A 24,813-nucleotide genomic window follows, 5' to 3' on the forward strand; every position below is an offset into this window, starting at 1 on the left:
TCGGGGTCTTTTCTGATTCCATACAAATTTTAGGATTGTTTGTTCCAGCACTTTGAAAAATGTCATTGGAATTTTGATCGGGATGGCATTGAAGGTATAGATTGCTCTGGGTAGCATAGACATTTTAACAATGTTTATTCTTCTGATCCATGAGCATGGAATATTTTTCCATCTTTTTGTGTCTTCTTCAATTTCTTTCATGAGTGTTCTGTAGTTCCTAGAGTATAGATCCTTTACCTCTTTGATTAGGTTTATTCCGAGGTATGTTATGGTTTTCGGTGCTATTGTAAATGGAATGGTTTCTTTAATTTCTCTTTGTATTTCTATTCTGTGATTTTCTCTTTGACTCATGGATTATGTAGAAGCATGTTGTTTAATTTCTATGTAGTTAGTTAATGTTCATGTTGTTTTTCTGTTACTGATTTCTAGTTTGATTCCAGTGTGGTCAGAGTATACAATATGTATGGTTTCAATCTTTTAAAGCTATTGAAATTTGTTTTACAGTTTTGGATAAGGTCTATCTTGATGACCGTTCCAGGGATCTTTTAAAACTATGTGTTCTTTTCTTGTTGGGTGGAGTGTTTTATACATGTTCTATATATTTTGATTAGATTTTATTAGTTGATTGTGTTGTTCAAATCTTCTTTGTCCTTATTTTCTGTCTAGTAGCTCTATCTGTTTCTGAGAAGAGGGTGTTGAAGTATCCATCTATAATTATAGATTTGCCTATTATCCTTTCTGCTCTATTAGTTTTTGCTTCATGCATTTTGAAGATGTGTTGCTTTTGTACACTTTTAGGATTGTTAGGTCTTCCCGGTGGATATATCACTTTACATTATGTAATGAATTCTTTTTCTCCAGTAATTTTATTTATTTTAAAGTCATTTTGTTTTGTTGATTGCTTCCTTCACTGTGCAGAAGCTTTTTCTCTTGACGACGTCTCAATAGTTTATTTTTGCTTTTGTTTCCCTTCCCTCCAGTGATGTGTCTAGTAAAAAGTTGCTGTGGCCAAGATCAAAGAAGTTGCTGCCTGTGTTCTCCTCTGTGATTTTGATGGTTTCCTGTGTCACACTTAGATCTTTCAACCATTTTGAATTTATTTTTCTGTATGGTGTAAGAAAGTGGTCCAGTTTCATTCTTCTGCATGTTTCTGTCTAGTTTTCCCACCAGCATTTGTTGAGGAGACTCTCTTTTTTAAATTGGGTATTCTTTCAGCTTTGTTGAAGTTTAGTTGATCATATAGTTGTGGGTCCACTTCTGACTTTTCTATTCTGTTCCATTGACCTATGTGTCTGTTTTTGTACCAGTATAATACTGTCTTGATGACTACAGCTTTGTAATGTAACTTGATGCCTGGAATTGTGATGCCTCTAGGTTTGGTTTTCTTTTTCAGAATGGCTTTGGCTCTTCAGGGTCTTTTGTGGTTCCATACAAATTTTAGGATTGTTTGTTCTAGCTCTGTGAAAAATGCTGGTGGTATTTTTAATTTTTTTTAATTTAAATTCAATTAGCCAACATATAGTAGTATATCATTAGTTCCAAAAGTAGAGGGAAGCAATCCACAAAACTAAAAGGCAGCCCATGGAATGGGAGAAGATATATGCAAATGGCATACCTGATAAAGGTCAGTATACAAAATCTATACAGAATTTACCAAACACAACACCCAAAAAACAAATAATCTAGTTAAGAAATTGTCAGATGACATGAATAGACCCTTTTCCAAAGAAGACATCCAGAAGACTAACAGACACATGAAAAGATGTTTAATATCACTCATCAGCGGGGAAATACAAATCAAAACTAAGATGAGATACCACCTCACACCTGTCAGAATGGCTAAATTTAACAATTCAGGAAACAACAGGTGTTGTCAAAGATGCATATAAAGAGGAACCCTCTTGCACTGTTGGTGGGAATGCAAACTGGTGCAGGCACTAAGGAAAACAGTATGGAGGTTCTTCAAAAAGTTAAAAGTAGAACTACCCTATGACCCAGAAATTGCACTACTAGGCATTTAACCAAATGATACAAAAATACAGATTCACACGTGGACATTCACGCTGGTGTTTATAGCAGCACTATCAACAATAGCCAAACTATGAAAAGAGCCCATGCCCATTGACTGATGGATAAAGAAGATGTGGGATGTGTGTAGATATATATTCTCAGCCATCAAAATTTACTATGAAAATTTGGTTTTACTCAACCATCAAAAAAAAAAAAAAAATCTTGCCATAGGCAAAGAGGTGGATAGAACTAGAGTGTGTTATACTAAACAAAATAAATCAGTCAGAGAAAGAAAAATACCATCTTAATTTACTCATGTGGAATTTAGGAAACAAAACATGACCAAATTGGTAGGGAAAAAAAGAGAGAGGGAAACAAGCCAAAAGAGACTCTTAAAGATAGAGAACAAACTGAGGGTTGATGGAGGGATGTGGGTAGGGTATGGGATAGAGGGGTGATGGGTATTGAGAAGGTTACTTTTTATGATGAGCACTGAGTGTTGTAAGGGATGAATCACTAAATTCTACTCTGCAATCAATATTACACTATATGTTAAATAACTAGAATGTAAATAAACATTTGGACAGAAAAAAAATAAAGTCTATTTTATCTGATTTTTTTAAAGATTTTATTTATTTATTTGACAGAAAGAGAGAGACAGCAAGAGAGGGAACACAAGCAGGGGGAGTGGGAGAGGGAGAAGCAGGCTTCCAGCTGAGCAGGGAGCCTGATGCGGGGCTTGATCCCAGGACCCTGGATCATGACCTGAGCCAAAGGCAGACGCTTAACAACTGAGCCACCCAGGCGCCCCGTATTTTATCTGATGTTAACACAGCTGTTCACGCCTGGATTTTATGATTAACGTTTGCATGGTATATTTTTCCCTATCTTTTGCATTTCAGTCTACATATGCTACTGAATTTGAAGTGAGATATTATAAACAGCATAAAATTGGGTTGTGTTTCTTTTACCCATCCTGCCAATATATCTAAATTTTACTCGGTATACTTATACCTAAGATAATTATTGCTATATTAGGGCTTATGTCTGTCATTTTATTATTTTCAATTTCTTCTGTTTTGCATTCCTGTGTTTCTTTTTTTTTTTTTCTTTTTTTCCTGTGTGACCTGAACATTTCTAGGTTTCTATTTTGATTTATTTTAGGTGTTTTTTAGTGTATTATTTTATATAGTTTTTGAAGTGATCATTCTGGCTATCAAATACACATAATGTGACTTGTCATAGTGTACTGGTATCAGTAACTTACCCCTTTAATGAAGTGTGGAAACCTTACTTCTGCTTATGTGCCTTTACCTTCCCCAGTTTTAAGTACCATTGTCTTGAGTATCAGACAGATGATACTATTACTTTTGTTTCAATCATCAAATATAATATAGAAAGATCATGAGGAGCAAGACAGGCATATTTCTGCACTTTCTGTTGTTATTTCTTCCTCCCTACTGCCCCCAAATTCCTCTTCTATCATTTTCCTTTTGTGTGAAGAACTTACTTTAGTCATTGTTTTAGAGTAGGCAAGCTACCAACAAATTATTTTAATTCTTTTTCATCTGAAAATGTCTGTTTGTTCCTTCATTCCCTGGAGGATAGTTTTGCCAAACATTGAATTATTGGTTGAAAGTTATCTTCTTCAACATGTGAAAAATATTGGCCTTCTGGTCTCCAAGGTTTTGGATAAGAAATCCACTGTCATTTGAATTGGTATTCTCCCATAAGTAATGCATCATTTCTCTCTGGCAGCATTCAAGACTTTTTGCATTGCCTTTAGTTTTCAGAAGTTTAATTTTGATGTGTCTAGGTGTGGATTTCTTTGCATCAATCTTGCTTGGAATTCACTCAGTTTCTTGAGTCTGTAGGTTTATGTTAGATTTTTTCCCAAATTTGGGATGCTTTTGCCATTATTTCTTTGAATATTCTTTAAGTCCTATTCTCTGTCTCCTCTTATTATAGGACTTCAATGATACAATATTGAATCTTTTGTTATTGCTCCACAGGATTTTAAGACTCTATTATCTTTCAGACTATACTCTCTCTAGTTCCAATTGGGTAAATTTTATCAATCTGTCCTCATGAGGTTCATTGATTCTGTTCTCTTTTATCACCACTCAAATCTTGAGGAACACTGCAGGTTTATTTATTGTATTCTTCAGTCCCATAATTCTCATTTGGTTCATTTATAACATTGATTGCTTTCTTCAGATTTTCTATTTTTTTTTCATTTGTTTCAAGGTAATGTGTAATTGCATGTTAGAACAGTTTTATAATGGATGCTCTAAAATCCTTGTCAGAGAATTCCATTATCTAATTTATCTCAGTATTTGTGTCAGTTGATTGATTGTCTTATCATTCAAGTGGTGATTTTCCTGGTTCTTGGTATGTTGGGTGTTTTTTTTTTATTGTATCTTGAGTACTTTGACCATTATGTTAGGAGATTTTTGGTTTTATTTGAACCTTTTTATTTTACCAGGCAGGCACACAGGTCTTGGCCTACATTTATGGGTTGTGTTCCAATGGTACTTTCTGGTGGTATTTTAATTTTCAAATCATTTGTAGTGTATTTTAATTTGCTTGATTTATTTGGGCTAGTGTCTCTATGTGGGAAAACAGATTTTCCATCTTTCAGGGATGAATAGCACACTTACTAAGCTGTGCACATATAGTGTCTTGATCACTTTTGCTGGTGTTAATCAAGCTCTCTGATTCTCTAAGTGGGGGAAAGAATTCTCTGACCTACAGAGACAAAGAGGCTTTCCAGAGGATGCCCGGGTGGCTCAGCTGGTTGAACAGCTGCCTTCTGCTCGGGTCATGATCCCAAGGTCCTAGGATCGAGTCTCCCATCTGGCTCCTTGTTCAGCAGGGAGCCTGCTTCTACCTTTGCCTGCCATTCCCCCTGCTTGTGCTCTCTCTCTCTCTGATGAATAAATAAATAAAATCTTAAAAAAAGAGGCTTTCCAGGTCAAACTACTTTTTGTGGCATCTCCCTTGGTATTACTGCTTGGTATCTCCACCAAGGGAGGAAAGGTTCAGGCACAACAGAGTAGGAGAACACTTCTCTGGTTGCCTTATTGTCACTGAGGCTTCCAACTGATCTTTTTTTTTTTTTAAAGATTTTATTTGACAGAGAGAGACATAGCGAGAGCAGGAACATGAGCAGGGGGAGTGGGAGAGGGAGAAGCAGGCTTCCCGTGGAGCAGGGAGCCCAAATGCAGGGCTTGATCCCAGGACCCTGGGATCATGACCTGAGCTGAAGGCAGACACTTAATGACTGAGCCACCCAGGCGCCCCTCCAACTGATCTTCTTTGCCAATGTTGCCAGGATCACTTCATGTTGTTTGGGGACCCCCATCCCATCAGTGGAAGGAATGAGCCTACCCAAGCTGTTTTCTCTTGTTACAGTAGGGGTCATAAGATGTCTGGCCTGAGTTAATTGGGAGACAAAGTACCCTGTAGTCCTTCCAAGTCCTGGAGTTACTAACCAGTTGCTTCCTTTCCAACTTTTAGAGATTTCCGTTGGTGGCATCCTATATTATTTCCATGGTTTATACTTCTACTTTTGGGGGAAGAGAAAGGAAAAAAGAGTCTACATAATCCTGTCCAGTACAAAATTTCCCTAGCTTCAGTTTTATTATCCCTAAACCTACATACCATAAAGTAATGTATCTTTCTAAAACTCTACTCATGTCTCCTTTATAATTAAAAGCCTTTAATAGCTTCCCATCTATTGACCAGTTACATCAAAATCTCCAGAGATACTTCTTAAAATTCAGATTTATAGGTCCTACTCAGACAACTGAATAAGATTCTTTGAGAAAACACAATTTTAATGAAGTTGTTTAATATATTAACATTATACAAATGACAATAATTATAGGAGGAAGTCAGAAAAACAAAATAAGACTGTTAAACTACTAGTTACTCGTTACTTCTAAATACTGAAATGCTAGATCTTCTTGTTGGATAGACCCTTTAAGTATGATATAGTGTCCCTCTACATTTCTTACTACAGTCTTTGGTTTAAAATCTAATTTGTCTGATATGAGGAAGGCTACCCCAGCTATTTTTGAGGTCCATTAGCATGGTAAATTGTTCTCCATCCCCTCACTTTCAACTTGGAAGTGTCTTTAGGTTCAGAATGAGTCTCTTGTAGACTCTTGTGGACCCTGCTTTTTTATCCAATCTGATACCCTGTGTCTTTTGATTGGAACATTCAGCCCATTTACATTCAGAGTAACTACTGAAAGATATGAATTTAGTGCCATTGTATTGTCCGCAAAGTCCCTGTTTCTGTAGATTGACTCTTACTTTCTGGTTTATGTTACTCTGGGTGTCTCTCTTCGCTTACAGTATCCCCCTTAATATTTCTTGCAGGATTGTCATGGTGGTCACATATTCTTTCAGTTTCTGTCTGTCCTGGAAACTCTTTATATTTCCTTCCATTCTGAATGACAGCCTTGCTGGATAAAGTATTCTTGGTTGCATGTTCTTCTCATTTAGTACTTGAATATATTTTGCCAGCCCTTTCTGGCCTACTTGGTTTCTAAACTCTTCAAAGTATAGGGATAGAGGGAACATACCTCAATATCAGAAAAGCCATCTATGAAAAGCCCACGACGAATATCATTCTCAATGGGGAAAAACTGAGAGCTTTCCCCTTAAGGTCAAGAACACAAAAGCGATGCCCACTCTCACCACTATTGTTCAACATAATACTAGAAGTCCTAGCCTCAGCAAACAGACAACAAAAAGAAATAAAACACATTCAAATGGTGAAGAAGAAATCAAACTCTCACTCTGCAGATAACATGATACTTTATGTGGAAAACCCAAAAGACTCCACCCCAAAATTGCTAGAACTCATACAGCAATTCAGCAAAGTGGCAGGATACAAAATCAATGCACAGAAATCAGTTGCATTTCTGTACACTAACAATGAGACAGAAGAAAGAGAAATTAAGGAATCAATCCCATTTACAATTGAACCAAAAAACATAAGATACTTATGAATAAACATAACCAAAGAGGCAAAGGATCTGTACTCTAAAAACTACAGAACATTTATGGAAGAAATTGAGGAAGACACAAAAAGAGATGGAAAAACTTTCCATGTTCATGGATTGGAAGAATAAACATTGCTAAAATGTCTATGCTACCCAGAGCAATCACACATTCAATACAATCCCTATCAAAATATCATTGACATTTTTCACAGAGTTGGAACAAACAATCCTAAAATTTGTATGGAACCAGAAAAGACCCCAAATCATCAGGGGAATGTTGAAAAAGAAAACCAAAGCTGGGGGCATCACAATGCCTGACTTCAAGCTCTATTACAAAGCTGTAATCATCAAGACAGCATGGTACTGGCACAAAAACAGACACATAGATCAATGGAACAGACTAAAGATCCCAGAAATGGACCCTCAATTGTATGGCCAACTAATCTTTGACAAAGCAGGAAAGAATATCCTATGGAAAAAAGACAGTCTCTTCCATACATGGTGCTGGGGAAATTGGACAGCCACACGCAGAAGAATGAAACTGGACCATTCTCTCACACTATACACAAAAATAAACTCAAAATGGATGAAAGACTTAAATGTGAGACAGGAATCCATCAAAATCCTAGAGGAGAACACAGGCAGCAACTTCTTCGACCTTGGACACAGCAACTTCTTGCAAGACAAGTCTCTAAAGGCAAGGGAAACAAAAGCAAAAATGAACTATTGGGATTTCATCAAGGTAAAAAGCTTCTTCACAACAAAGGAAACAATCAACAAACCTAAAGGCAACCTATGGAATGGGAGAAAATATTTGCAAATGACATATCAGATAAAAGGCTGGTATCCAAGATCCATAAAGAACTTATGAAACTCAACCCCCAAAAAACAAAGAATCCAGTCAAGAAATGGGCAGAAGACATGAACAGACACTTCTCCAAAGAAGACATACAAATGGCTAACAGACCCATTAAAAAATGCTCCACATCACTTATCATCAAGGAAATACAAATCAAAGCCACAATGAGATACTCCATTACACCAGTTAGAATGGCTAAAATTAACAAGACAGGGAATAACAAATATTGGCTAGGATGTGGAGGAAGGGGAACCCTATTACACTGTTGGTGGGAATGCAAACTGGTACAGCCCCTCTGGAAAACAGTACGGAGGTTCCTCAAGACATTAAAAATACAGCTACCTTATGACCCAGCAATTGCACTACTGGGTAGATACAGATGTAGTGAAAAGAAGGGGCAAATGCACCCCAATGTTCATAGCAGCAATGTCCACAATAGCCATACTGTGGAAGGAGCTAAGATATCCTTGAACAGATGAATGGATAAAGAAGATGTGGTTCATATATACAATGGAATATTACTCTTAGCCATCAGAAAAGATGAATATCTACCATTTACATCGACATGGATTAAACTGGAGGGAATTATGTTAAGTGAAATAAGTCAATCAGAGAAAGACCATTATTGTATGGTTTCACTCATGTGGAACATAAGGAATAATGCAGAAGACAATAGGGGAAGGGAGGGAAAACTGAATGGGAAGAAATCAGAGAGGGAGACAAACCATATGAGACTCGACTCCAAGAAACAAATAGGGTTTCAGAAAGGGAGGGATTGGGGGGATGGGTAACTGGGTGATGGGCATTAAGGAGGGTAGGTGATGTGATGAATACTGGGTGTTATATGCAACTAATGCATCGTTAAACATTATATCAAAAACTAATGATGTACTATACGTTGGATAATTGAATTTAAAGAAAAAAACATATTGAGTGTAAAGCCTTTTACAACCATAAAAAATAAAATACTGAAATGCACTAGTAATAAATAGTAATGTAAATTTCTTAATTTTGATTGAGATATTTATATCAATCACGACCCAATTATATATTGAAATTAAGTGGATAATTAGATATAAAACATTATGGTATTTTATTATCTTTTTACTGAAGTATAATTAATATATAGTGTTATATTAGTTTCAGGTGTATAATATAATTATTCAAGAATTCTATACATTACTCAATGCTCATTATGATGAGTGTACTTCTTAATCCCCTCTATTTCACCTATCGCATTAATTACCTTTGAGTGCTTTTTAAAACTGCAAAAACCTGCTCAAAGATTAGATGGTGTACTGATTACATTTTATTTAAGGTTATATTGGTAATAGATATAAATATTATGACCTCAGAATATGTCCTTTGAGATAATGCAGTCTTATTGAGGTTCAATTTTGCCAACTTTACAAATATCATGACAATTTTCTCAATGGCATTCTTATTAACACAGGGGAAAACCCACTTGTTGCTTTAAATGAAAGATTACTTACTGCTCTTTTTCTAGAACACCCTGTAATCCAAGGCACAGTAAGGTTTCCTGAAATCTGTGGAAACAACAAATGGAATTTCAGTAAGGTATGCATTGACACATGATCAACAGCAAAAAATTCATACAAGATGTCAAGATAGATCTGCATTCAGAGCATATTCCCCACGTAGACAATGCTATTTCCTTATTGAACACAACAGATATAAAGGGCCTTCCTTTAAAAGTGGTGCAGTTCCCCTGGAAATTCAAGAAAATTTCTGGGCATTGCTGGGGTCTGGAAATATGGTTTATAATTCTGTGGACAAGAAAATTTTTATAGGGTAGCCTGGGTGACTCAGTTGGTTAAGCATCTCCTTTCAGCTCAGGACATGACCTTGGGGTCCTGGGATCAAACCCTGCTTCAGGCTCCCTGCTTCTCCCTCTCCCTCTGCCCCTCCCCCCCACTTGTGCTCTCTCTGAAATAAATAAATAAAATCTTAAAAAAAAATTTTATAGTAAAAATTCAGTAATCTGTAGAATACATAAGCTACAATAATTAACTGATTAACTACAGTCATCACACTATATATTAGTTCTCTAGACAGCCTACGTAACTGCAAGTTCCCTTTTAAGCAGAAACTACTAAGATGAATAGCCAGCAACACCTTATTTCATCAGTATTGGCACACAAGGAGATAAGTGCTACTCCAGTTGGATTCTGGGGACTGTTTACAGAGACCAAGGTGGTCCTGTGAGCTACAGTACAGGGTAGCCTAGATGTAACCATACTTTTTCCTGGGATTCACAAGTTTTAGGGAATACTCCAAATTCTCCTCTTGCCCTCTCCTTCCCTCCCAAACACATACTTCCTGAGAGACTGACAAGTCAAATCAGCCTTGCTAAACGGTGATGCTCAGAATATGATATTCAACTGAACATTTTTTGGTTTTGATAAAATTACATTTAGTAATGACTTATGAATTAGTATTATGTTACTGATAAGGAGTGATAATCACTCAATGCAAATAATAAAGTAATATCCTTCATTATTCAAAATTCAGGTAAATTATTACTGTCCCTGGCCACTAGATCTGAAATTTTATTTTGAGTTCAAAATATACCACCATGCTAGGGATAGGCTAAGAAAAATCAATGATATAAACTCCAAATAATACTTTTAAGGAAAAAAAAATAAAAATAATTTTAGTTGAGTTAAAAATCCCATTACAGTAACATGGCAATAAATTGTAATGCTTGAGGATCATGAAAAGTTTTGAGTAATTGATTCTTAAAAAATGGTAACTAAAAAAAAATAAATATAAAATGGTAAACTAAGTAATAATGAAATTTCTATGGAAAAAAATTCTTCAAAACCTATACTTTCTTGTCCTCCCATCAGTACTTGGTATATAATATAATGTTTGTAAAGTAAATTGGTTGCTAGCTGAATGAAAGAGCTAAGACTACTACAATAATCACATAATATATGAAAAAATAGAGATATCCAACTTGAAAAAAATAGAGATATCCAACTATTTTGAATTATCTGTGCACATGCTTCCACCTTTTAGTTAGGATAATTTAAAACTGGCTATATAAAGTTGCTAAAGAAAACATGTTAAACCAAACTGCACCCCCCCATAAACCAGTATGTACTAAAAAGTTGCATATAAAATAAAAAATGATACATATAATATACATGGTAATTGAATGTTTTTAAAATTGGGCATTATACATTTTAAGAATATAAAATGTGGTTTTCTGGAGTGCGTGGGTGGTTTAGTCAGTTAAGTGACTCTTAATTTCGGCTCAGTTCACAATCTCTGGGTCGTGGAATTAAGCCCCACATCAGGTTCCACACTCAGGGCAGGCTGCTTGAGATTCTCTCCCTCTGACCCTCCCCCCACTCAAGCTTGCTCTCTAAATAAGTAAATTAATTTTTAAAATGTGGTTTTCTGCTTAAATAAATTGTATGTAACCAAGAAAACAGAAAACTCCTGTAAGCACATTCACATACAAATGTTATCAATTCCATGTGCATTGGGAAGAGATGAATTTTCACATTTTTGTTTTATAATTCTGTGACACCAGTTACACAATACTCAAATGCTATATTCAACAACCTTCTCCTGTTTACTTCAAATCTTTTTTCAGTTCCTTATGTTTCTGGTAAAATTCAGGAAAGCCAACCACAGCAGCTGAACTTGTATACTTTTTTGAATAATAATACTGTATAAACGTATTTTCTTCAAATTTGGGAAGTTTTGTTTGGTCAATAGTGATGACTTGGTTTCTCCCTCACCAGAAGCTATAAAAATAGTATTTCAAATAAGCAGCATAATATGCTTATCATTTAAATGATATTTAAATTCCAAACACATTTTTCAACACCCTGGTTTGGAAAACTGCAAAATTAATTGACAAAGAGACAAGACTGATTTAACAAATATATTCGAATTTACACATCCAAATGAGTACTGTATGTTTCAAAGTAGAAAACTTAGGAAGCTATAAAGTCATTACAATGATGTTGCCATTGTTGAAAACATTTTGGGAACTTTTCTTTTGGAGTTGGCAGTTCATAACACCCAGAGACTGTCTCATTATTTTGTATTCCCTTTAACTGAAAATATAAAAGCCCAAATTGAACATCAATATTATTCACTAAGTATAGCTCAGCATAAATTATATTTTCCAAAATCAAATTCTCCCTCAAATGATGAAGATTTGCTACCAATAAAAGCATTTTAAAAAATCTCACAGGCCCTTAAACAAATTGTAAAAGAACTTCAATAACTTTTTGAAAAATTAAACATTATTGAGATAAGATTAGATAATTTTCCAAAGTAACTAATTGAATTCTGTTCAAATATTTATCAGGCATCTCTTCTTAAGTAGGTGCTGTTTTAGGTGCTATAGGAAATAAAAAAGATGTGTAAAACATAATTTCCTGGAGGTCATGAATTATGATATAAGAGGGAAAGATAAGAAAGGAACATGAACGACTTTAATGTAAGAATATTATGATAAGTGTCATAAGAAAGGAACAACAAATGAAAGGAGTTCAAGATATGGCAAAATTACATCAAACTTGAAGATTTATATCTCAGCTGAACCTTAAAAAATGAGCAGAATTTTGATAGAAATAACAAAGAGCATTACAGGGGAAAAGAATGGCATGAGCACAGTGGAATAAAAGGATAAGATGTGTCTGGGCATGTCAGTTCAACTAGAACTCAAAATGGAATTGGGGTTACTTTGTGGAGGCCATGAATACCAAAGTACATTTACGTCTAATTCAGTGGAAAATAGGGAACCACTGAAAGTTTTTAAGAAAATGAGTTGTATGGTCAGAATATATTTTTATACATTAAGATGACTGATTTGACTCAATGTGTACAGTAAAATGAATAAGTATGGTAACTTATTTTTTTTTTTTTAGTATGGAAACTTACAATAGTTTAGGCAAGAGGCAATCCAGGCTTGGAACAAAGTTAGGGGAGGTAGTAATTCAGAAGAGGAATATAAAATACATTTCAAAAGACAGGTCTTGTGCATGAGATTGAAGAGAACTAGACAGTCTGGAAATTACTGGAATAGTTTTTTTTTTTTTTTTTTTTTTTTTTTTTATGGCCCTCATAAGACTGCCTCTCCAAATGGCTGGCCTGCTCAAACAAATAGAGAGTTGGAGAGTCACAATTTTGGATGTGAATGCAAGGAAGTGCCTAATGTTGGAAATCTGCTTCTCATGGTTAAAAGTAGATACACCAAAGGAAGTAATACACTTATTTGGATGTAAACCGGAGTCACATCATATGGAGAATTAAGGTGTGTGAACCAAACTATAACATACATACCTTTCTCATGGAAAATTATATTTAACATAGGTACTATATATCAGAATATTAATTATACATTATATATATACATATTACTGTACATGAGTATACATTCACAGGAGAGCATGTATATAGTTACTTTTATAGATGATTTAAGGGATTTTAAAAGCGATTTTTACTACATTTCATTTTACAATATTTAGACCCTACATATGACCATACATATGACTCTGCTATAACTTTCTGTTAGACTATGAGATTCTTAAGGGCAAGGTATCATGTTTAAAACAATTTAGTATAATTATTTGTATATAGTCACACACGAATATATACAAAAAAAGCATTTATTTGATTTTAAAAGTCTTTCTGTTATAAAGATAATTCTAAGGGCGCCTGGGTGGCTCAGTCAGTTAAGCATCCAACTCTTGATTTAGGCTCAGGTCATGATCTCAGGGTTGTGAGATCAAGCCCTGCATCAGGCTCCATGAGTCTCCTTCAGATTCTCTCCTTATCCCTCTATCCCATCTCCCTCTCTAAAAAAAAAAAAAAAAAAAAAAAAAGACAATTCTACACATATGCTGAATAGTCTATTTAAAAATGGGTTAACTGAAATAATCAGACAATAACCATATCTATCAGCAAAATTTAGCAATAACAGATTCATAAACCAATATTTTAGCTTTCCATCAGTTGTTTTGATATCAGTTGAACAATAACACCTATCAATCATTCTGCTTTAATCAGCAGAGCTTCCCAGCTGTTTTAAAATTATAAGGTATAGAATGTAGAAGACGCTGCTAGGCATGTGGTAGGCGATCAGTAAATATATGTTGATTGCTTGATTGAATTAGCATGCACCATCACTATACACTAGCTTCACTTGCTAAAATTCAACAAAAGGCCAAGAGTGGAAATGTACTAAAGACCATTACATGGGGGTAGGCATTTGGGAGGAGGGAAAAACTAACTTCTGGTAGAGAACAATGTGTTCTGGAGCAAAGAAGAAAAGATGTACTGGCTTATTTAAAAAAAAAACTTCCCTCTCATCTCTTTACCAAGTATGGAAAAGCTTTCAGAAATAAAATAAGCAGTATCTACTGCAAAGGGAGTCCAGCAGGCAGAAGGCCATTACCCTTTGGGGTGTGAACCTGCGCTAATGAATGAGCCTATCTGTTCTCTGCCAGCCTGATGTGGGCAAACCCACAGGCTGTCCTGTTCACGGGAGAAGATTTCCTTTAAATTGGATTAGCGGGGTATGCACTGAATGCTGGGGAGAAAGAAGACAGAACTTAATCCAGCTTTGTTGTGGTGTCAATCATTTAAAAAGAAGGTGCAAAATTACCCCGGTCCAAGCTTTCGGGGGAGAGTGATAAATTTCTTTCCCTTGATAACATTTCCAGCATTCAATAAAACAGAAAGGAGTGCATTATCCTCCTAAGGATCTATTTAATGCCGGGTGAAATTTCTCCCTGGAAATGAATTTCTGCTACTGTTAAGTGGGGCGAGGGGACATGTAGTAAAAGCTGTACCTGTACGCAATAATCCGGGGTGATTCTTAAAAATCAAGGATAACCAAGGAGGATCACAGGTGCATGAACTTTTTGTTGGGAGGGTGGGATCAGCGTGTGTGGCTTTTAAGGGTATGCAGTCATCCTAAGCTATGCTTTCAGAGACACTGAAATCTGAATTTCATATAATTTTTATGTGCCACAAATGTACTTGTCTTTTTTCATTTTTTCCCTCAGTTATTTAAAAATGTAAAAAAACGACTGCTAGTTGGAGACAGACCAAAACAGGTGGTGGCTAGATTGGGCTGGCATCACTCCCTGCTGTACATAGTTAAACATCAGGAAGATACTAAGTAGACTGAGTAAGATTAAGAAATAAATGTTTCCTCAGTAAAAAAAAAGAAATAAGTTTTACAAATTGAAATTCCAATACTACAACTTTTGCCCAAGCAACTAACATCTTATTTAAGCGTATGAATTTTTCTTCTATTAGTGATAAAAATTTTGTGTTTAGAAAATATTACCAGCCTGAAAATTTCTTGCAATCAAAAACCAAGAGGCTATTTGGGACTTGTTCTTTTTCCTACATAATTTTGGTAAATTTCATAAAGCACAAGAGACTAAAATCAGGGAAACTCAAATTCCAAGATGTTTCGATGAAATTATAAAAAGTACTCAGACATAACATAACCAATGATTTCACCATACTGATTCTAGAGATACTGTTTGTGAAAAATAATGGAAAGATATTAGGAAAATAATATAAATTAATATGTGGAATGATTACTTCTGGTCCAATGGCCCTGGGAAGTATACAATTACAAATCTGGATACCCTGAAATTATACTTTAACATATTTTAAAATATTATCTTAATTTACTCATATAAAAAAGAAATTTTATAAATTATAAAAAATATAAATTCTTTACTAAATTCAGAAAACAGTCAAATGGTAGCTTAAAGTTATAAATATACAACTGAAATGAAATGTTTTATTACAGGTATATTCAGAGACCAGTTCCTTAAACAACAGGAAAAGATTTATAGCTCTTATCAAACTACAATCCTTGCTAGGCTGGACCAGGGTTCTTAATATGAATCATGATTCCAAGTTTTTGCTTTGCACAAGGTTCCTTGTTAAACCAAAAGATAGGCATTTTTTTTTAAAGATTTTATTTATTTATTTGAGACAGAGAGAATGAGAGACAGAGAGCACATGAGAGAGGGGAGGGTCAGAGGGAGAAGCAGGCTCCCCGCCGAGCAGGGAGCCCGATGCGGGACTCGATCCTGGGATTCCAGGATCATGACCTGAGCCGAAGGCAGTCGCTTAACCAACTGAGCCACCCAGGCGCCCAAAAGATAGGCATTTAAAAGAAATCAAACATGCTGGATGTTTTTTGCAATAACACTATATGGACTGCTACATCCACTTGTAATTTAAAAACAAACAACAGAGAGAAGTTAGCAAGATAAAGAACTAAGCAGCTCCAGAGTCTCATCCCCTATGGAAATATTAAAAACTAGAGATTGATAAGAATAACATTACTGTAGCTTTAGAAATCAGTCAAAGATCTACAGCAATCAGACAAAAGCCCAATCAAAAAATATTCCATATGCAAATGGTAGGAAGTTTCACGGCATTTTTACTTGATCTTCTCATACTCCCTTTCTGTTGCAGCATAACATAGCTCAGGGGAAGTGCTGGCCTGGTCTCCAGTTCTCTTATGTGAACCAGAGAACAGAACAGACTGTATTTATAGCATTCTAACCTGAATTTGGGCTGCCTGCGTGATTAATCTCTTTAGCACCTAACTTGGAGCTCAGATAGCTAAAAGTGGCATGGATCACATCTCAGTCTAGGGGAAATAGCAGGAAGCAGCAAGCAAGACTCAAGAAAACTGCAAGGCCACCACAGACCTGCATATATCTGGAGAAAAAGATTACCGATTGAGGATTATAATAGACCAACCAAGGGCTCTAGGAGAAGCAGAAGTGATACTCTTTGGGAAATTAAGACCTTTAATAGGATAATCAGTAAAAAGCATGTACAGGACCAGGGGAGACACATACCCAGGAAAAGGCCTGCAAAGACCTTAAGTCTTTATACCAGGCGAATTACTGAAGGTCTTGAACTGCACAGACCCAGACTGCAAGAACTGTATGACAGTTGTTTTTCAAATGCTCAATTAAAAAAAAAAAAAAAAAACAGTATATACAATGAAACAGGAAAACATTGTCCCTTCAAAGGAAAAACTCTCAAGAATATATCCCTGAAAAAAATGACATCAGAATTACTAGACTAATATGTTAAAACAACTATCTTAAATATGCTCAAAGAGCTAAAGGAAAACATGGACAAAGAACTAAGGGAAAACAGGAAGAAGGTATATGAACAAAATGAGAATATCATCAAAAAGATAGAAATTATAAAAAGAATCAAACAGGAATTTTGGAAATGACAAGTGCAACAACTGAATTGAAAAATTAACTGAAAGAGTTTAACAGACGATGGGAAGAGGTAGAAGAAAGAATCAGTGGACTTGAAGGAAAGTTATTTGATATCATCAAGTTTGAGGATCAAAAACTAAAAAGAACGAAAAAAAAATAAACAGGGCCTAAGAAACTTATGGGAGATTAACAAGCAGACCAATATGTGTATTATAGAAGTCCTGAAAGGATAAGAAAAAGAGAAAGAGGCAGAGAAATGATTGAATAAATAATAGCTGAAAACTTCCCAAATCTGAGGAAAGTCATTGACATACAAATCCACGAAGCTCAACAAACTCTAACTAGGATAAATTCAAAGAGATTCACATGGAGATATATTATAATCAAACTGTCAAAAGACACATACAAAGAGAGAATCTTGAAAGCAGCAGAAGTGACTCATTACACACAGGGGTTCACAACAACCAGCACTCAGATTTGGGCAGACCAAACTCCTAACTGCAATGCCCAAGTAGTTGTCCCACCCAGTGGTATGGCTTATCTGCAGAGCCAACAGGGTTGTGCAGTCTGACCAGGGAACTCGGCAAGGTGCAGGTCTGCCTTGTTTGGGTCCTCAAATGAAGAGCTTTCCAGCCCTGCATCCTTATCTGCCCCAAGGTTGCTAAGTCATAGCCCAACCCACTGTTGAGTATAGCTCCTAGCCATTCCTAACCAGAAAGGCTAGCCAGAACACCTGGAAGCTGCATAACTCAGCAGCACTAGATCAGAGTGTGGCAGGTAAAGTTGATCATCCACAGAACACAGCCAGTGGCACTGTTCAACTAGGGAACTAGGAAAGTGGGTCAACTTGAATCAAGACTATAGATAAAGAGCTTACCCCAGCTTGGAGTCAGTTTACCTGCTCTGCCTAGTTAGGGGAGTTAATTCATAATCTCCCTCATTGATGAGCATAGCTCCAAAACCCCTCTGGACCAGACACCCTGACTGGGAATACACGGGAGGCTGCTTGGGGCTGACTATCCTGTTTGCTCAGCAGGGGAGCTACTTCCTACCATATCTACTGCTAAGTGTAGCTCCCAGTACCACCTAGCAATAAAGTCTGGTTGAAACACCTGGAGAGCTTCAGAGCCCAGCAATGTTTGAGTGGAGAATCTGGCAGGAAAAGCTGATTATCCACAGAGCAAAGTCAGTGGCCCCATTTAGCCAGTTAACTTGGTGGCATGGTTTGACTTGAGTCAAGACCAAAAACAAAAAGCCTTTCCAGCCTTGAAAATGGTTCTCCTGCTCCACCCAGGAAGACAAATGAATTTGTAGCCCTTCCCATTGTTGAATACAGCCTTCTGTCTAACCAACCAGGGAACCTAACAAGAGCACATGGAAAGTTGCACAGCTCATCCAACAGCCCTGCATACAGTGAATCTTAAACAGAAAGCAGAACCCATGGCTTTCCCCTATCTGCAAAGGAAAACTGGTGGCTATCTGGCTAGGGAATTCAGTACATAGTCTTGCCTGATTTAAATCCCCAAACAAGGAGATATGCAGAACCTGGGGCCTGTCCTCTTATACTGAACAATTTCAAAGCACCAACTATTACTGAGTATAGTACCCAGACTTAACCATTTAGGTAGCCTGTCCAGGGAAACCAGGCAATTGTGGAACACAACCTAAGAGGTAACTTGCCTTGCTTGTGCAGAGAAGCAAATGAGCAGTCCTATTCAACTGTTCTCAGCCAGAGGAAACCCAATAAAACTCAGAGCTCAGGCAGTGACCTTGACCCAAAACAACTCTGAATAGCAAGTTCCGCTTCCTAAGGACATTACCAGCACACATATTCAGAAACCCAGAGTGAGCTGACTGGTGAAGAACTGTTTTTGCCAAAGAGAATGTGTAAAGTCCGGAAGAAGAGAGTGTTTATTCAAAGGCACAGACCAAAGTAAACAATCAAGGATCATGAAAAATCAGGTCAACATGACACCACCAAAGGAAAGCAATAAAATTTCAATAACTGCCCCTAAAGCAATGGAGATCTATGAACAGTTAAAAAAAGAATTAAAACAATCCCTTTTAAATAAGTGAACTAGTAGACTGACCTATTATAACACACAGAAACACAATTAAATGAAGTTAGTGAAACTGCATGAAAAAAGAGGTTCAACAAAGAAATAGAAACCATTGAAAACAAAAACAACAACCAGAAAGCCTAGATTTGAAAAATACGATGACTGACCTAAAAAATTCAATGGAGAGCTTCAAAACCAGGCTCAGTCATGCAGAAGAAAGAATCAGAGACCTAAAAGATAGACCATTTGAAATTACAGTCAGAAGAACAAAAAGAAAAAAAAAAGAGTGAAAAAGAGGGAAGAAAGCCAATGGAATTTGTGGGACACGATAAAAAAAAAAACAATTATCCACATTATGAGAATGACAGAAGAAGAAGAGAAAGAGAATAGTACAGAAAGTATATCTGAAGGAATAATGGCTGAAAACTTCCCAAATGTGGGGAGAAAAACGAACATCCATATCCATGAGGCCCAAAGAACCCCAAATAGTTTGAACCTGAGCAGAGCGATACTGAGATACGTTATAACTAAATTGTCAAAAGTCAAAGACAAAGGAAGATTTGAAAGTAGCAAGAGAGAAGAAAGAAGTTACATACAAGGTGATTCTTTTAAGATTATAAGCAGATTTCTCAACAGAAACTTTTCAGGCCAGATGATAATGGAATGATATAATCAAAATACTGAAAGAAAAAAAAAAAAAACTGGGGCACCTGGGTGGCTCAGTCACTTAAGCATCCAACTCTTGGTTTTGGCTCAGGTCATGTGGCTCAGGTCATTTGGCTCAGGTCAGAGCCTTGTGTTGTACACTGTGTTCAGTAGGGAGTATGCTTTAAGATTTTCTCCCTCTGCCCCTCCTTTCATTCATGCACTCTCTCTGTTTTTTTCTCTCTCTCAAATAAGTAAATCTTTAGAAAAAGAAAAGAAAAAAAAAAACTGTCAACCAAGAATCTATACCCAGCAAAGTTGTCCTTCAGAAATACTTTCTTGAATAAACAAAAGCTGAGGGAGTTCACCACACTAAACCTGCCTTACAAGAAATGCTAAAGGGAGATCTACTAATGAAATTAAAAAGATGTTAACTAACACCATAAAAACACTTAAAAGGTAGAATAAAACTCACTGGTAATTGTAAATATACAGTCAAAGTTAGATTCTATAATATGGAAGTGGTGGTGTATAATTTGCTTACACCTGTACTTTAAAAGTTAAAACACATAGTGAAAAATAACTATAAGTAACAAAATGTGTTATTGGTTGTACAATATAAAAATATGTAAACTGCAACACCTATAACCTAAAATATGGGGGAGAGGAACAAAAGTAAAAGAAACAATGGTTCAATGGACAGAAAAACATGATCCAATAATACGCTGCCAACAAAAGACTCAGTTTAGCCTTAAAGACATACATAGACTGACGGTGAAGAGACAGAAAAATATTTCAAAAACACTGTAAAAGAAAGCAAGAATATCTGTAATTACATCACACAAATTAGACTACATTAAAAAGGGTAAAAAGAGACAAAGAAAGTCATTATACAATTGTAAGGGGGCCCAATCCATCAACAGAATATACAAATTGTAAATGTTTATGTGTCCAACATCAGAGGACCTAAATATATAAAGTAAGAACTAAAAGAGATAAAAGACAAAATAAACAGTATTACAGTCATAGCTGCTGACTTTATACTTTTTTTTTAAAGGGATTATTGAAGTTGTTATTTAAAGAATATTCTTACGTCATAAGATATGTTCCATAAAAACTACATATTCCATCCAAGAAATACATCATCAAAATGGGAAATATACTCCATTATACAAATCTATGGGTTTTAAGAACATTTTGTACATCAGTTTAAAGCATTTTTGTCTAAAAAACAAACACATAAAAGAGTATTCAAAGAGTATTCAATGTGGAGAATTTTTCTGCAACTGACTAATTGAGAGATCGAAATGTGTCACTTATGTTTCAAAACCAAAAACATGACCCAGAGACTGAACATATTACCAATGAACTGCCCCTAAACTATCTTTTTTTTTTTCTTTCTACTGAATGGGAAGAAATCAGAGAGGGAGACAAACCATGAGAGACTCTGGACTCCAGGAAACAAACTAACTTTTTTTTTTAAAGATTTATTTATTTATTTGAGAGAGAGAGAGCACAGAAGGAGGGGCAGAGGGAGACAGCAAGAGAGAACCTCAAGCAGACTCTACATGGAGCCCCACTCAGGGCTCAATCCCAAGACCCCGAGACAATAACCTGAGCCAAAATTGAGCCGGATGCCCAACTGACTGAGCCACCCAGGTACCACATGTCTCTAAACTAATTTTTGACTAATCAAAAGAATTAGAACCTATTATATAGATCACAAATTACAATATATTGACTTTGTCATTAAAAATAAAACAGATGAGCAACTGTTGTTTGTTTGGGTGGTGTTTTGTTTATTTGTTTTAAATAAAAGGAAACTGGTAGGAGGTAGGTCTCTTTCCTTGAAGGTTAATTTTATAATATTTCATATGATCTTTAGTCCTAACCATCTTCATGAACTATAAATAAGTCTTTGCCACCACCAACTTCATTCTAGAGAAACTTGGTTTTTATACATAATAAATAAGTTTCAGGGCACCTGGGTGGCTCAGTCAGTCAAGCCTCCAACTCTTGATTTCAGCTCAGATCTTGATCTCAAGGTCATGAGATTGAGCCCTACATCGGCTCCACACTGAGTGTGGAGCCTGCTTAAGACTCTACCCCCCTTTCCTCCTACCCCCAAAGGGAAAAAAAAAGATTTTCTCTCTCCCTCTGCCTCTCCACCCTCACACGTGCTCTCTCTCTCAAAAAAAAAACCAAAAAGATAAATAAATAGGTAAGTTTCAAAACTCTATTTGAATAAATTATTTGAATATTTGCAAGCTATTCATATATGAATATATTGTTATTGCTGGGAACACTAACTGAGCCCAGAGAGGTTAAAACACTTTTCTAAGGTCACACAGCTGGTAAGTAACCACACTAGGGTTCAAACTTCAGCAGGAGTTGGAGGTGGCTGCAGAGTTTGTGTCCTAATCTACTGTATTATATGCAAAGTTCTTTATATTATGCATATTCATACTTTGATATGTATATCTCAAATATTATTTTCTCCCAGTATATTTGTCTTTGAACATAATTCATGTTTATTTAATCATATACATCAACCTACTAAAACTATTGCCAAGATTCATACCACATGCTTCCACTGATCCCATGGACCCAATATCTAATCTTCCTATTTCATGTAGACTTGCTAGTCTTTTTTTTAAATTTAATTTAATTTTATTATGTTATGTTAGTCACCATACATCATTAGTTTTTGATGTAGTGATCCACGATTCATTGTTTTCATATAACACCCAATGTCCCATGCAGTATGTGCTGACTTTATACTTTTTAAGTTTTTATTTAAACTCCAGTAAGATAACATAGAGTGTAATATTAGTTTCAGATGCACAGCTTAGTGATTCAATATTTAAGTACAACACCCAGAGCTCACCACAAGTGTACTTCTTAATAGCCATCACTTATTTAACCCAACCCCCAACCACATCCCCTCTAGTAATCATCAGTTTGCTCTCTATAGTTAGTCTGTTTCTTGAAGGGGAACACTTTTGCACTGTTGGTGGAAGTGCAAACTGCTGCAGCCACTCTGGAAAACAGTATGGAGTTTCTCAAAAAGTTAAAAATAGAACTACCATATGATCCAACAATTGCATTACTAGGAATTTAGTCAAAGGATATAAAAATATTGATTCAAAGGAGCCCATGTACCTCAATGTTTACAGCAACACTATCAACAATAACCAAATTATGGAAAGAGCCCAAATGTCCATCAAATGATAAATGGATAAAGGAGATGTGGTGTATATATGTGTGTGTACATATATAGGAATATTAGCCATCAAAAAGAATGAAATCTTGTCATTTGAAGCAATGTAGATGGAACTAGAATATATTATGCTAAGCGAAATAAGTCAGTCAGAGAAAGACAAATATCATTAGATTTCACTCATATGTGGAATTTAAGCAACAAAACAGATGAACATAGGGAAAGGGAGGAATTTTTTTTTTTTTTTTTAAATAAGATAGGGGCGCCTGGGTGGCTCAGATGGTTAAGCGTCTGCCTTCAGCTCAGGTCATGATCTCAGGGTCCTGGGATCGAGTCCCGTATCGGGCTCCCTGCTCCTTGGGAGCCTGCTTCTCCCTCTGCCTTTCTCTCTCACTCTGTCTCTCATGAATAAAAAAAAATAATAAAAATAAAAAAATAAAAATAAATAAAAAAATAAAAAAATAAGATAAAAACAGAGAGGGAGGCAAACCATAAAACAGACTCTCAACTATAGAGAACAAACTGAGGGTTGCTGGAGGGGACGTGGGTGGGTTGGGCTGAATGGGTGATGGGCATTAAGGAGGGCACTTGTTGGGATGAGCACTGGGTGTTATATGTAAGTGAAGAATCACTAAATTCTACTCCTAAAACCAATACTACACTATATGTTAACTAATTTGAATTAAAAAAAAAAGACTCTGTTTCTTGGTTTGCCTCTCCCCTTTTTTCCCCCATGATCATTTGTTTTGTTTCTTAAATTCCACATATGAGTAAAATCATAAGGTACTTGCCTTTTTTTGACTTATCTCACTTACTATTATACTCTCTAGCTCCATCCATGTTGTTGTAAATGGCAGGATTTCATTCTTTTTCGGCTGAGTAATATTCCATTCAGGATTCATGTATCACTTTGAATTAGTATTTTTGGATTCTTTGGATAAATACCTAGTAGTTTAATAACTGAACCGTGAGGTAGCTCTATTTTTAACTTTTTGAGGAACCTCCATACTGTTTTCCAGAGTGGCTGCACTAATTTGCATTCCCACCAACAGTGTAAAAACAAGAAAATGAAAACACAACAGTCCAAAACCTTTGGGATACAGCAAAAGTGGTCTTCAGAGGTAAGTATATATAGCAACATAGGCCCACCTCAAGAAGCAAGAAAAATCTCAAATAACCAAACCTTATAACTAAAGGAGCTAGAAGAAAAACAACAAATGAAGCCTAAAGTGGGAAAAAGAGGGAAATAAGAGATTAGAGCAGAAATAAATGATATAGAAACTTAAAAAAAATAGACTAGCTCAATGAAACAAGGAGCTGGTTCTTTGAAAAAATTGATAAAATTGGTAACCCCATAGCCAGAGTTGACAGAAAAAAGAAAGGACCCAAATAAATAAAATCACTAATGAGAGAGGAGAAATAACAACCAACACCACAGAAATACAAACAATTATAAGAGAATATTATGAAAAACTAATGGCAATAAATTGGAAAACCTGAAAAAACTTGATAAATTCCTAGAAACATATAAACCACCAACACTGAAACAGGAAGAAATAGAAAACTTGAAGACCAATAACCAGCAAAGAAATTCAATCACTAATCGAAAATTTACCAATTAAAAAAAAGTCCAGGACCAGATAGCTTCACAGATGAATTCTACCAAACATTTAAACAAGAGTTAACACTTATTCTTCTCTAGAAAACTTCCAAATTCATTCTATGAGGCCAGCATTAC

The 24,813-nt window shown here is 35.8% G+C and overlaps 1 protein-coding gene across 3 annotated transcripts in view; it reads right to left on the reverse strand.

Moving 5' to 3' along the window:
* HDX (highly divergent homeobox) overlaps positions 1 to 24,813 on the reverse strand; it is a 261,982-nt gene that overhangs the window by 165,989 nt on the left and 71,180 nt on the right. For all 3 annotated transcript variants that reach the window (XM_064574296.1, XM_045879926.2, XM_064574295.1), the window contains exon 4: positions 9,378 to 9,431. In XM_064574296.1, the coding sequence (XP_064430366.1) occupies positions 9,378 to 9,431 (54 nt within the window). The remainder of the gene's footprint in view (positions 1 to 9,377; positions 9,432 to 24,813) is intronic.

The sequence above is a fragment of the Mirounga angustirostris genome, unplaced genomic scaffold, assembly GCF_029215605.1.
Source record: "Mirounga angustirostris isolate CCGP_5_RB_7025 unplaced genomic scaffold, mMirAng1.0.hap1 SCAF_11, whole genome shotgun sequence".
Lineage (NCBI taxonomy): Eukaryota > Metazoa > Chordata > Mammalia > Carnivora > Phocidae > Mirounga > Mirounga angustirostris.